This window comes from Geotrypetes seraphini, chromosome 6, assembly GCF_902459505.1.
Source record: "Geotrypetes seraphini chromosome 6, aGeoSer1.1, whole genome shotgun sequence".
NCBI lineage: Eukaryota > Metazoa > Chordata > Amphibia > Gymnophiona > Dermophiidae > Geotrypetes > Geotrypetes seraphini.
In genome coordinates, this window is record NC_047089.1 from 258,967,913 (window position 1) to 258,983,184 (window position 15,272).

Here is a 15,272-nt window from a genome sequence, read left to right on the forward strand (position 1 = left end):
GGCGGGCATTTGGAATGGGCAGACTTGGTGGGCTATAGCCCTTTTCTGCCATCTTTTTCTATGTTTCTATGGTATATATGAGTACAACACAGACAGCTGAAAAGGGGATCTTCTTCACAGCCTCCCACAGGTTTCATACATTACTGCAGCCCAGTAACTGAATTTAGGGAAATGGAGCTTTTAAATCAAGTGGTAGTTGCTTTTGCTGTTCCATCATTTACCATTGTTAGCACCTTCTACCAGAATCAGGTACACATCTGTCAAATTCTGGAGGGTGTTTTGGTGTTACCTCTGGACAAGGATGTTCACTGCAGCGTAGCCTTTTGACCATCTTGCAGAGAGACATTGACATAATGGCTCCACTACAAGACAATGTACTTAATTATGATTTCTTAAGCTTCTTTTGGTCCATTTCAGCAGATTGATGAATGTTAATAATTTGCCTGGAAGCATATGATAAGGAAGAGTGTCTGATCTTTTCTACAGCAGCTGGTGCGTCCAGAATTTACAGAGATGTGTAGGGAAAGGGCAATGATCCAGACATCCTGCCTCCCCTACTCAGTCACAGAACAGCTGTGACTATCTTCAGTGGTGTGTACCAGGGGGAGAGGGGGAGGCAGTCTAAGGGGTTGCGCAGCCAGCATATCCCGGGACCTCTCATCCTTCTCTGCCTTTGCCGTTGCTGTTTTCCCAAACCAGCAGCAGTGGTAGTAAACTTAAATGCAGCCATCGCAGGACCTTCGGGGACTTCCCCATGACTGCCGGTCCACCCCTCTGACATCACCTCCTTTTTCCGGAGCAAAGCCAGCAGCTGTGGGAATGTGCCCGAAGGTCCCATGATGGCTGCATTTAAGTTTACTGCCATTGCTGCTGGTTCAGGAAGGCAGCAGCAGCGGTGAGGAGGCAGGATGCTGGATGAAAGTGGGATGAAAGGAGAGAGGGAGAAAGGGCAGAATACTGGATAGAAGTAGGGTGGAGGGAGAAAGAAAAGTGGGGTAGGATACTGGATGGAAGTGGAAGAAGAGAGAAGGGGATGGGATACTGGATGAAATTGGGGTGGAGGGAGAGAAGGGAGCCTGTATGTAAGTGGAATGGAAGGAGAGGGACATGGGGTGGAGGGAGAGAGAAAAGGGGCAGAATACTAAATAAAAGTGGGATGTGAGACTGATTAATTTTTTTAATTAATTACTACCTCAGCATTGGATGTGTTTAAGAGATATCTCTCAGAGGTTCTGAAAGTCCCACAAAATTATTTTTCTCCTATCTCAAAGATGTACTATATTTCCTTGGGAAAGAAGAAACCTCCGGAGGATCAACTCCTCCCCCAATGATTGTGGACTAATTAACAGTTGTTTAATTTCCTTGTTATATTATTTCTTGTATGTACTTGGATATATGTTTGGGAACTAATTAATTTCATTATGATTGTTATTATCATAAAAAATTGAAATTCAATAAAGATAAATTACAAAAAAAAAAAAAAAAAGAAGTGGGGTGGAGGAAGAAGAGGTAGATGCTGATGGAAATGGGGTGAAGGGAGACAGACGGGGGCATACATTGGATATTAGGGGGGAGGCAAGAGAGAGAGGGGGAGCAGACACTGGATAGAAGTGGGGAGATAAGAGAAAGAGAGGAGCAGATGCTGGACAGAAGTGGGGAGAGGAGAAAATGAGGAGCAGATGCTTTATGGAAGTGGAGAGGAGAAAAAAGGGGAGCAAATGCTGGAATGAAGTGGAGAGAGGCGTCAGATGCTGAATGGAAGTGTAGAGGAGAGCAAAAGGAGAAGATGATGGAAGGGGTAGAGAAAGAAGGTGCATGCTGGATAGGGGAAGAGGATAGTGAGATACTGAATGGGGTGAGGGAAGAGGTGGCAAGCTATAGGTAGACACAGTGAAAAGAGAGAAATGGAGTAGATAGTAAGAAAAAAAAAATCTAGACAGAGGCAGAAAATAAATTGGGAAGGAAGACCAAGAACAGGAAAGTGAGAGGGGACAGAGATGCCAGATCATGGAGGGTAAGAGGGAAGGGAAGGAGAAAGGAGAAATGCAAGAGCATGGGGGGAGGGGGGAGGCAACAGAGTTACCAAATTTGAAGGGAGATAAGGAGAAGAGAGCGATGCTAAAAACTATGGGGGTGGGGAAGAGATGGAAGGAGACAGGTGCCAGACCATGGGGGGAGGGAAGGGAACTAGGTAGACGTCAGAACAATGAGAGGGAAAGAGGTATTGAAGAAGCATAGAAAGATGGCATTCTGGCATTCTGAGACTCAAAAGTGAAGGGATGAATATGTAGAAGCTTAACAAATATTTTTGTTCTATGTTCACGGCTGAAGTGCCAGGAACGGGACCACAGAAGACAAATGCGAATAGGGATGGAGGAGATGTGTTCGTGAGGAGCTAGCTAAAATAAAGGTATACATCCGAGGGTGCTGAAGGAACTTAGGGAAGTTTTGGTGGCTCCGCTGACTGACCTTTTCAATGCTTCTCTAGAGTTGGGAGTGGTACTGGAGGAGTGGAGATGGGTGGATGTGGTTCCTCTCCACATTTTTGTGGATATCTTTTGTTTCATGAGTAAATCAAGGAAAAGTTTTGTTGTTTACCTGCAATTACCTATAAGAGGGTGCTCTGAGCAAGGGCTGCATCATGGTCTGACTCCAGAAACTTCTTCCAGCAGTGGCAGCATTCAGAATTCACTGCTCTGCTGGCATCAGGCCTTTTTCTTTGCCGGGTCCAGCCTTCACTGAAGCAGGAAGTAGGCAGGACCTGGCAGAGAAGAAGGTCTTGACATCAGCAAGAGCAGTGAGTTCTGAACGTTGCCACTGCTGGAAGAAGTTTCTGGAGTCAGACCATGATGCAGCCCTAGGGAGGGTAGGGGGAGTAAAATGCTACATCTGATTGGGAGAGGGAGGGATGGAGAAGGAAGACCAGGGAAGAAAGAAGAGAGGAAAAAGAGATGCCAGACCATGGGGAAGGAAGGGTAGAAGGAAGGCAGGAAGGAAAGGAGATGCCAGGTCTTGGAGAGGGAGGAAGAGATCCCAGGGCATGGGGGGAGGGAAGGGAACGAGACAGATATGTCAGACCAGGGAGAAAGGAGGGAGAGGGAAAGGAAAAGGGAAGAGAGGAGATACCAGAGCATGGAGGGGGGAAAAGAGATGGGAGGGGAAAAGAGAGATGCCAGGGCATGGGGGGGGAGGGAAGCGAAGGAGACTGAGATGTCAGACCATCGGGAAGGAAGTTCTTCTTCCAGAGAGTGGTAGAAAACAGAAATGCTCTTCCGGAGTCTGTTATAAGGGAAAACACCCTCCAGGGATTCAAGACAAAGTTAGACAAGTTCCTGCTAAACTGGAATTTACACAGGTGAGGCTGGACTCATTTAGAGTACTGGCCTTTGACACCCCTGCAATAGGGTAAAGAAGGGAAAAAAAGAAAGAACATAATTATCCCAGGCTTTCTTTGAAATCAGACACAGTCTCTGTCTCCACCACCTCTTCCGGGAGACTGTTCCATGCATCTATCACCCTTTCTGTAAAAAAGCATTTCCTTAGATTACTCCTGAGCCTATTACCTCTTAACTTAATCCTATGCCCTCTCATTCCAAATGAAAGAGACTAAACTTATGCTCATTTACATCACATAGGTATTTAAACGTCTCTATCATATCTCCCCTCTCCCACCTTTCCCCCAAAGTATACAGCCTTATGAAGAAGACCATGCACCATTTTAGTAGCCTTCCTCTGGACCGACTCCATCCTTTTTATATCTTTTTGAAGGTGCGGCCTCCATAATTGTACACAATATTCTAAATGAGGTCTCGCCAGAATCTTATACAGGGGCATCAATACACACGAGACTGTTCTTGTACTTTTGAGTCTTTGGCTGCTTCTCAACGTGCTCAGATTCAAGATAATGGAGGTCCACTTCTATATGACCTAGACTTTCATTTAAGATGAAGGTCGTGTAGGCTGAAACATGTACATATCGAGTCTGTATGTGAACCAAGAAAATTATAGAGCAGTGTTCTTCAACCTTTTGACACCTTTGGACCGGCGGAAATGAAATAATTATTTTATGGACCAGCACCTGTCCGTGGACTGGCAGTTGAAGAACACTAGGCTAAGTCATAGGCCATACCCTGCCCATATCCACCCAATCTCCGCCCCAGACCCCGCCCCCATAATAGTACTAATTGTAACACCATTTTTTCCTTTCATTTTTCATATACCTATATACACATACACAATATAATCATATTAACAACACATAATGGTTAACCACAAAATTAAACTACACAAAGCACACTGTATGCTTCTCAATATTCATTCCTACCAGAACACAGATAACCCTATGCAAATAGGTGGCCAAAAGCTAAAAGTACTAATATATACAAACAAACCCTAAGGTGGAAGACTCTGCATGCAGTACAACCCCAGAGAAAAAGAAACAAATGCATTTCTTCCTGAACTGACAGCAGATGTAAATCAATCACTAAATTCAAAACTAAAATCATTCCCCCTACCTTTGTTGTCTCCCTCCCTCCATGCTGTGCCTTAACTTCTGGCCTGCTCCTGCCTGGCCATTTTATGCCGCCCCTGGTGTTGTCTTCGGGCCGGCTCCCTCTTCCTCAGTGCTACAGTGCACAAAAACGCAGGAAGTGGTTCCTCGTGCATCCTGCGTTTAATTTGGAAGCCTTCTCTCTGACGTTGCGACGTCAGAGAGAAGGCTTCCAGTTCAGGTGCGGGAAGCACATAGGAGCCACTGCCCGTGTCTTTGTGCACTGTAGCACTGAGGAAGAGGGAGCCGGCACGAAGACAACACCGAATTGATCACAACGTGGACCGGTGGCTGAAGAACACTGTTTCGAGCCCGATGAATGTGCCGGCTCTGTGGACCGGCAATTGAAGAACATTGCTATAGAGCACAGAGGTTGCCTTCGCTGTTGTATTCCATTTCTCCTGTGTTTGCAACTTTGGAATTGGGTTGCATGAAACATGGCTAACTAGCCTACTACTTTCTCTAGATAAAGAGTTGGGTTAGTGGCAGGATGAGAAATTTCCTACCTAACCAAGATATCCTTACCGCTGTCAAATAGCCGGACTAAGCTAATGGACAGGGCAGAACAGTGACCGAGCCACTAACTCTACTGAATATACAGGGTCCTGTCAGCAGGAACCTGCAGGGAGCTCCTTCAACAAGCAGAATGATCTGATCATGAGGACAGTGATGGAGCACCTTCACGTCATACCCTGAAGCTTTCCAAGAGAGAATATTCCCAAAGGTCTTTTTATTGTGTTTTTCGAAAGCAATTACTAAAACAGATATCAGGGTCTACAGCTGAAGTTTCAGGGTATCTAACGAAGCACGATCATCTCTAATTTATGAAATAATAGGATTTGATAATGTGGTGGAATTATATTTGAGAAAGTGAATTGAACTATCCCACTGTCTCAGGACTCAGAATCCCTTTACCAGAATACAACCTCATTGTCAACCATCGGGACAGGTGCAGTTCTGAGGAAAGTCCAGCAGCATGGAGAATGAAAGAAAGAAAAAAAAGGCCAAGCTCCACTGGTGAATGAAAAGTGAAAGCGCTCTGTATACCACCTAGAGAATGACACAGGGGCAAATTTTTCCCCGTTCCCGTGGGCACTCATTTTCCCATCCCATCCCCGTGAGCTCTTTTCCTGTCCCTGCCCCATTCCTGCAAGCTCCGTCCTCATCTGCCCAAGCCTCAAACACTTTAAAATCATAACTATCCGAGGCTTGTGCGATTAAGGCAGAGCTTACAGGAATGGGGCAGAGACAGGGACAGTGGCAAAACTCAAGGGGATGGGATGCAGCAAAGCAGGGAAGGGAAGTTTCAAAAAGCAATTTTAGGAAAATGAAAATGTTTTTCAACATGTCCTAACCTTTCAGCTCTAAGAGGTCATTTATAATTAGTACCTTCCTCTCACCTGAAATAGGCAGCTCCATATAGAATTACCCTATGGAGTGGCAGTAGACATATGTATTTTCCCTTAAAGAACATGTGCATGTGTCTTGGAATGAGCACATGCCAGTTGGACAGCTGGCATAAACGGGCACTCCGTGATCCGGGAGATATACACTTCACCTGTACTATATTTTACTTGCAAAAGTTATATTAGGTTATCGGTGTCTAAACTGAAGCTGCCTGTGTTTTGTACTGATGCTAGCCTACGTACTTTAACAGAGACTTCCTATGCTAAGAAACAAACTATCCCTAGAACTCCCTTGCTAAGTGAGCAAAGTACTTTAATAAAGTCCCTGAGGTGACCTATTTAACTTGAGGTCTCCCTTTTCCCCAAGTTTGTAAGCAATTTCCCAACAAAGTCTTACCAGTGACGATGTCTCTTCTCTCCCAATCTCCATATCTCTCTCTCTCTCTCTCTCACTTCCTGGTTCCAGCATCTTTATTTCTTCCTCACCCTCTCCATGTACCATCTCTCCCTACCCTTCTCTCCACCCCTACATCTAATATTTCTCCCTTTCTTGTTCCTCCCCCCTTATGCAGCATTTTTCCCTCCCACCCCAGTTCTAACAGTCCTCTCTCTCCCCCAACCCATGCAGAAATTCTCCCTCCCACCCCACCCCATGTCCAACAATTCTCCCTCCCTCTTCCCCTACGCCTCATGCAGCATCTTCCCTCCTACCCCACATCCAACAAGTCTTCCTCTCTCTTTCCCTACACATCATGCTGCATCTTCCTCTCCCACCCCACAGCCATAATTAACCCTCTCACCTCCCCTACTTTCAGCACCTCTTTCCTTCCCTCACAGGCATTCTTTGCCAGTCTCCCCCCCCCCCCCCTATTTTTCTTTTGAAGGGTTGCTGACACAAGCAGCGATTCTCAAACGCTGCCCACAACTAACCCAGAAGCCTCCCTTCTGCCATGTACCATCCCCACTGATGCAACTTCCTGTTTTTGTCTGAGTGATACGTGGCAGAGGGAAGGCTTCTGGGTTAGCCACGGGCAATGTGTAGAAATCACTAGAAAAATGTGTGTGGAAAGAAGGGAGGTACAGGACTGAGTTCAGCTTGCTTTCCCCATGTCAGCATGGCCAAGGGTACAGAGATGTGGGCCTAGGCCCCTGCCTAGAGCTTTCTATTCATGGCAGATGAAGCAGGACTCCTTTTGCTTTTGTGACATGGGCTGATCCTTACACATCAAATATTTGCCTTTTAAGGTTTCATCTAAAAAAATTGCAAAGGGTGATGATGTTTCCTACATGGCCTGCTTCGTCTGAGGGGGTTGATCATTTTCACCAGGATATGACAATATCCTCCGGCCCCCCTGCCCTCGGATAAGCAAAGCAAAAGCACATTTTGACACTTTTGCCAGCTCAGCTGCATGTCGGTGGATGCTGTGACATCAAGGTACAAACCAGAGCCTGAGGTTGGGGGAGTTTTTTTCATTGTTTGCCTGCAGAGAAGTAGCAGTAGCTGTCAAACTGAAATAATAAAGAAAGACAGATCCAAATTTGAAACAATTACTAAGCAAAGAAACCAGGTTACTTACTTCAGCATGTCTGAGGTCACAGTGCAGGAGGAGCAGAAAGAATTTCATAGTGGAAGGGACAAATTCAGTCACTTGTTTAGGGGCCTTTTCCTAAAACCCACTCAGCACAGTTGAATGCAGGATTTTCCACACACACCCTGTAGCAGTAGATTTAGCGCAAAAAAATCCTTACCTAAAAATAAAACAGGAACACTTTCCACCTCCTTTTTGGGACATGCGTTAAGTCCATGCAGTAGTTAGATAATGCTTCTCTGCCCATTCTCTGCCCATGCTCCTCTCCCCCCCCCCAAAAAAAAGTGCAATTAGCATATGCTGACAAATTACCGTAAGCACTTTAATGTCCACATTAGCGCTTAACATGGTTTAATAAAAGGGCCTCTTAGTGCGTTATCAGAAGGAAAAAAGTTTGATTGAGCTGATATAATTCAACTTCAGCTGGCCTCAGACTAGACCAGGGGTGTCAAAGTCCCTCCTCGAGGGCCGAAATCTAGTTGGGTTTTCAGGATTTCCCCAATGAATATGCACGAGATCTATTTGCATGCACTGCTTTTCATTGTATGCTAATAGATCTCATGCATATTCATTGGAGGAAATCTTGAAAACACGACCAGATTGCGGCCCTCGAGGAGGGACTTTGACACCCCTGGACTAGACAGAGCCTTTCATTTTTCCATTTCCTCTCTCCTGCCCTTGCTACCTTTCACCTCATCCTGCAAATTACAATGTAACCTATATATATATATATATATATATATATTTTTTTTTTTTTTTAGAGAAGCTTTTTAAGCAGTGACTGAAGGAATGAAGTGATTAATTGAAATGTTATCTGTATACTGTTTTGTTTTATTTGTGGGGTTTTGGTGTTTTTATCTTATGATTGTTTGGGTTTTTTTTTTAGCTATAATCCATTTAGGTATAAGCAAAATATAAGTTTTATAAATAAATAAATAAATAAGTAAAACAGAAGTATATATAGCTACTATACTTGTGAAGCAACATGAGATTATGGGATAGTCTTCTTAACAAATGATGTTCCATTTAGGGTGTGTGTGTATATATCGAGATATCGAGATAGACACATTTACCTAGAGTGACTCTTGTTCTAAGCAGCCTCCTTGTTTTCTTCTCTCTTCCAGCTGATGGATGCACCGACTGGTCTGTGGATTACAAAAAGTACCAAGTTCTGGTGGGAGAACCTGTTCGCATCAAGTGTGCATTATTTTATGGATTTATCAGAGCAAATTACACTTTAGCACAAAGTGCTGGGCTTAGTTTGATGTGGTACAAAAGTACTGGACCCGGAGATTTCGAGGAGCCGATACCTTTTGATGGCACTAGGATGAGTAAAGAAGAAGATTCCATATGGTTCCGACCAACAGTGGCCCAAGACACTGGGCTCTATGCCTGTGTTATAAGGTATTGAGTTCAACTTATTAAAAGATGGCTTCATTTTGTTGGCTCCTCCCCCCCCCCCATTTGAAAAGCAGTTTTCCAAAACTCACTCAGTCCATCAGCAGCAGTTTTGAGAAACCAAAGTAGCGGCTTCTCGACTGAGAGAGTTTTGGCACAGTGAACGAATGTTGCCTTGATGAACACAATGAATTGCATAACTCAAAGCTGACACAAACTGGATTGAGTGTGTTTTGGAAAAGTGCTCTTCAATTTCATGTTTAAAATGTATAACAACATACCAGGCACACTCATAGCTCATTCATTGGATGCATCGATGTGTATATTAAGAACTTGATCTATTTCCCTTTGTTAATTTTTAAGTGTTAATGAATTTCTTCACAGAACAACCAATTGTATTAAATATTTCACTTGTAAAATAACAGAACATGAAATTATCATGAGCCAAACACTCCATAACATCGAAAACCCTTGTATGCATCAATGAATCAACCTCTCCCCAACCTTCCACCCCAAGCCCGCATCCTTCCTCCTACCCACCCAATAAGTCCCTATCAATCCAGTCTTATATCAATAGCTTACGAAAAATATCCTAACGGATTGGTAGCATGAAATATTGCTACTCCTTGGGTTTGGTCAGGTATTAGGGACCTGGACTGGCCACCATGAGGACAGGCTACTGGGCTTGATGGACCATTGTAAGGCTATTCTTATGTAGAGTATAGAGGCTGCTCCTGGGAATCTTCCATGTTTATTTCCACAAAAAAATAGATACTTAATATCTCCCCTTCAGTCCACGCTAACATTACCCCTCTCCTCAAGTCACTTCACTGACTCCCCATCCATTTCTGACTACAGCTCACTGACCTACACTTGGCAGCCCCTCAGTATCTCGTACATGCCCCTTCACCCACAAACAACTACACACAGAGTGTGTGAAAGTACACTCTTTGGTACAGCTACTTGTGATACACAAATATTCATATGGAAAATATAAAATTATATAACTTGTCAGGCAACTTTATAGGAAGAGCACAAAGAGATGATGGGGTCAGTTCTATAAGTGGGTGCCTCCATTTGGGTGTCCGATGCCGCACACAGAAACATGATGGCAGATTAAGGCCAAATGGCCCATCCAGTCAATGAAAACTTCTATAATGCCCTCCCCCCTCCCAGAGTCCTTTATATGGGTGCCTCATGCATTTCTGTGCCCCCAGGTAAAGATCTGCTGGAACCGTAGTTATGTATAGAGACCATGGCAGCCATTTTTCCTCCGGAGCCACTAGGGGCAGGAATAAGTGAGGTTCAGTCCTGCTCTCATTAACTGCTGCACTACCAGACCACTAAAGGCATGCCCAGGGGGCCTGATGAGTCTTGGGGAGTTGGACTGAGTATTGAAGGCTGCGTAAATTACTTTGAATATAGACTGGATATTATTTTATGTGGATATGAACTTGTTAGTGCCTTAGAAGTATGATAGGTGAGGCAGAAATATTTTAATTTTAATAATAATAATTTCCATAGAGGGGACTTTGTAAATGGCCTGTGTAGTCTGCAGATTTGCAAGAAATTTGTATCTGTCAACTGAAGTAAAGAGGGCAATAAATGACAAAAAAGTATCCTTCCGGAGATGGAAAAAGGACCCAATGGAGGAAAATCACCAGGCGCACAGGAAAAGCCAAAAGGAATGCCACCGAGAGGTTAGAAAAGCAAAAGGGGTATACGAAGAGGGGCTGGCCAGGGAGGCAAAAAACTTCAAGGCATTCTTCAGTTACGTAAAGGGGAAGCGACCGGCAAGAGAGGAGGTGGGGCCGTTGGACGATGGGGACAGGAAAGGAGTGATTAAAGAGGATAAAGAGGTAGCTGAGAGGTTGAACACGTTCTTCTCATCGGTTTTCACGAGCGAAGACACATCTAATATACCGGACTCAGAGGAGCTCATGAGTGGGGAACAGGCAGAAAAATTGGAGCACATAGAGGTAAGTAAGGAGGATGTCCTGAAACAGATAGACAGGTTAAAATGCGGCAAATCACCGGGCCTGGACGGGATCCACCCAAGGATTCTGAAGGAACTAAGACAAGAAATAGCGGGCGCAATCCAGCATGTTTGCAACCTATCCTTGAAAACTGGAGAGGTACCAGAGGACTGGAAATTGGCGAATGTCACGCCTTTCTTCAAGAAGGGATCGAGGGGTGACCCCGGGAACTACAGGCCGGTGAGCCTGACTTCAATTATAGGGAAGATGGTGGAAGCTATGATCAAGGACGGCATTTGCGAGCACATCGAGAGGAATGGCCTACTGAGAACAAGCCAGCACGGATTCTGTAAGGGAAGGTCGTGCCTAACGAACCTTCTGTATTTCTTTGAGGGAATAAGCAGTCAGGTGGACAATGGTGAACCCATAGACATCATTTACCTCGATTTTCAAAAGGCTTTCGACAAGGTACCACATGAAAGGCTGCTTAGGAAGCTGTGGAACCACGGGGTGGGTGGGGATGTGCACAGATGGATCAAGCACTGGTTGTCGGGTAGACTGCAGAGGGTCGGAGTAAAGGGCCAATATTCTGACTAGCGGAGAGTCACGAGCGGTGTGCCACAGGGATCGGTGCTGGGGCCGTTACTTTTCAACATATTTATCAATGACCTGGAAAAGGAGGCAAAGTGCGAGGTTATAAAATTTGCAGACGATACCAAACTGTGCGGCAGAGTTAAGTCTAGGGAGGAGTGTGAGGACCTGCAAAGGGACCTGGACAAGCTGGAAGACTGGGCAAACAAATGGCAAATGCGCTTTTACGTGGAAAAATGCAAGGTCATGCATATAGGGAAAAAGAACCCGTTGTTCAACTACAAATTGGGGGGGGGGGCATTGTTGAGAGACAGCAGACTTGAGAGAGACTTGGGTGTACTGGTGGATGCATCACTGAAGCCATCTGCACAGTGCGCAGCAGCCTCGAAAAAAGCCAACAGGATGCTGGGCATCATAAAGAGGGGCATAACAACCAGGACATGGGATATCATCATGCCATTATATCGAGCGATGGTGCGTCCACATCTGGAATACTGCGTTCAGTATTGGTCGCCGCACCTCAAGAAGGACATGGCGGTACTTGAGAGAGTCCAAAGGAAAGCAACGAAACTGGTAAGAGGGCTGGAACACTGCCCATACGCCGAGAGGTTGGATAGGCTGGGGCTCTTCTCTCTGGAAAAAAGGAGGCTCAGGGGAGATATGATAGAGACCTTCAAGATCATGAGGGGCATAGAGAGGGTGGATAGGGACAGATTCTTCAGGCTGAAGGGGTCAACAGGCACGAGGGGGCATTCGGAGAAACTGAAGGGAGATAGGTTCAGAACAAATGCAAGGAAGTTTTTCTTCACCCAAAGGGTCGTGGACACTTGGAATGCGCTACCGGAGGAAGTGATCAGGCAGAGTACGGTACAGGGATTCAAACAGGGATTGGACGGATTCCTGAGGGATAAAGGGATCGTGGGATACTGAGAGAGGTGCTGGGATGTAATACAAGTATAGAAGGCTAACCAGGTAATAAGTATAGAAACCCAACAGGTCGTGCATGTGCAAGACCGGAGGGTTAGGACTATGATGGGAAGACAGGACTTCAATGAGAAACCAAGGTGGCAAGGGGCCCCTTCTGGTGATTCAGACAGGTCATGACCTGTTGGGCCGCCGCGGGAGCGGACTGCTGGGCAGGATGGACCTGTGGTCTGACCTGGCGGAGGCACTGCTTATGTTCTTATGTTCTTATCTGTGGACATTAAAGCTAAAAGTCTCAGCAGAGGTCTTCTTTGAAAATACCAAACTACAAAAGGTTTTTGTTTTGTTAATAATTTATATTCTGCATATCCTACAATTCTATGTGGATTAGAAATCAATCAGGTACTCAAGCATCGTCCTCTAATTGTCCTGGTAGGAGGCAAATGAGGATTAAGTGGACTGTTCAAGTCTTTATCTGCCATTATTTACTATGTTTTAAGTCACAAGGAGCAGTGCAGGACTTGAACCCACAACCTCCGGGTGCCAAGGCTGTAGCTCTAACCACTGCACCACACACTCCCAGATGAGGAGGTCGGAATATTTGCATGAATCAGCAGCTCAATGTTGAGATTTTCTGAGGTTCCTCCTCCGCTATCTAAAACCCTGGAAGCTGAGTGACTTCCCTGATAGAGCGGATTAGCTTTCTGTGCTCGGTTGCCTTATACCTGGCCTCTTTAATCATTTTCCTAAAAGGCTTAATTCATCTCTGCCCCCACCCAAAAAAAAAAAAAAGAGATATTACTTTGAACAAACAATGTGCAAGAAAACCTGCTTTATTATTCACAAGGTCCTGGTTATAGTGAATGTGGAACAAGGGACTCCTTAAAGCTGCCACAATGTATCATAAATTATTGAACAAGTGAAAATGTCTGTTGTGTTTTTCTTTTAATAGTTATAAGTATTTGTGAAACCTTTTAAAGAAATCTGTTGTGATACCCAGGTAAGTGGAAGATTCAGGTATTTTTTTGTTTAGCCAAAATGTATGTGGCTACAAGTATGAACCCAAGGAACTTCTCCCCCCTGGGAAAGATGCATTATGAATCGCATTCAGATTTCGATTCTTTTTAGACTTTATTTGTAGGAAATATGATGCTCTGAGAGCTGGGGGGGGGGGGGGTTAAATTTCAGCAGTTCCTTTGTTTGAATTTATGGGTTCTTTATTCTTAACAGCATAGAAGCAAGCAGAGAATTGGTTTTCTGACATTTTAAGGACATGTTGTTATATCAGTGGGTTTGCAATTGCTCTGCAGTTTCCCCAAATCCTCTGGGTTCCTAGCCTGAGGTTATAAGTTTTCAGTAGGTGAATTTGGGAACCTTGTTTCCCTTCAAGTGAGTTCTGGGTAAGAATGGGGCAGGATGGGGGTCTTTATCATTATTATTATGCAGTTACTAATGGACTGACCATACAGTGCTTTTTAAAATGCATATAAGTTATAAATAGAAATAATGGACTACTTAAATCATTATTGGGTCTCCACTAAGCTTTAGTAAACGTTAACACATGCTTATTGCTGTGAAAAAAGGTTTGCCATGAGGTTCGCAAACCACAAACTAATGAAAATGATAAAAGGGATGACTTCCCTGGGGCTCTTTGGCTTGGAGAAGAGACGGCTCAGGGGTGATATGACAGAGGTCTATAAAACACGGAGTGGAGTGGAAGGGGTGGATGCGAGTCGCTTGTTCACTCTTTCCAAAAATACTAGGACTAGGGGACCTGCGATGAAGCCACTAAGTAGGAGATTTAAAACAAACCGGAGAAAATGTTTCTTCACTCTAAATCCCCCGCAGATAGACAGTCTTGGAGGGACAGAATTAACTTCTATAATACAGTACTAAAAAAAAGCAAGGAAGAATTTCTACGGTGATAAAATCACCAGAGCAGCACATTGTTTAATATCTTGGGCTCCTTAACCTCTATAAACGACTCCTCGATTCTCCCCTCCTCTCCAGCAGCGGACGACCTAGCAAAATTCTTCATTGAAAAAGCTCTTTTCCATCAGAGTCACTTACAACTCTCTGCTACCCTGCGATACTAACCCTGTCCCAGTACACAGATCCTGGACAGTCTTTGAGCAGGTATCCGAAGCCACAAATTAAGATCCTGCAAATGTGCCCTGGACCCCTTTCCTTCTTACCTATATGAGAAAATTCCCAAGCAGCCTATTTCATCTCTCACCAGACTCATAAACTCTGCCTTACTATCAGGCCTATTATCTGAAGAAATGGGACACATTGCCCTGACCCCATTACAGAAAAAAGCTGATCTAGACCCATCCTCCCCTTCTAGGTATCATCCTATAGCAAATATTCCTCTCCTGACCAATATGGCTTCAGACCCAATTTCAGCACCGAATCCCTACTGGCCTCATTAATCTCAAAGGTTCAACAACTTCAATCTTGTAATAAGTTTTCTATCCTACTACAATTTGATCTATCTGCAGCCTTTGATATTGTCCACCACGATATCCTAATTTACCAACTTTCTGAGATAGGCATTGACTCCACAGTCTTAAACTGGTTCTCAAAATTTTTACGATCCTGCTCTTACACTGTAAACGTGTCTTCTCCTTGGAGACCATTATGTAGTGTCCCGCAGGGTTCACCTCAGTCCCCTATTCTTTTCAACATCTATATGTCTTCTTTGAAACTCTTCCATCTATCTCCCTTTGAAACACTATATACATATGCAGATGACATCCTTGTCCTTCTTGAGATAGATTCGAACCTCACTAACCTCACTGAGAAAATAACAGCTTGCATAACGAAACTCCAATCCTGG

General features: G+C 44.5%; 1 protein-coding gene across 1 annotated transcript in view; it reads left to right on the plus strand.

Moving 5' to 3' along the window:
* IL1RAPL1 (interleukin 1 receptor accessory protein like 1) overlaps window positions 1-15,272 on the plus strand; it is a 625,154-nt gene that overhangs the window by 408,467 nt on the left and 201,415 nt on the right. The window contains exon 3 of the mRNA XM_033950060.1: window positions 8,669-8,948. Within this exon, the coding sequence (XP_033805951.1) occupies window positions 8,669-8,948 (280 nt within the window). The remainder of the gene's footprint in view (window positions 1-8,668; window positions 8,949-15,272) is intronic.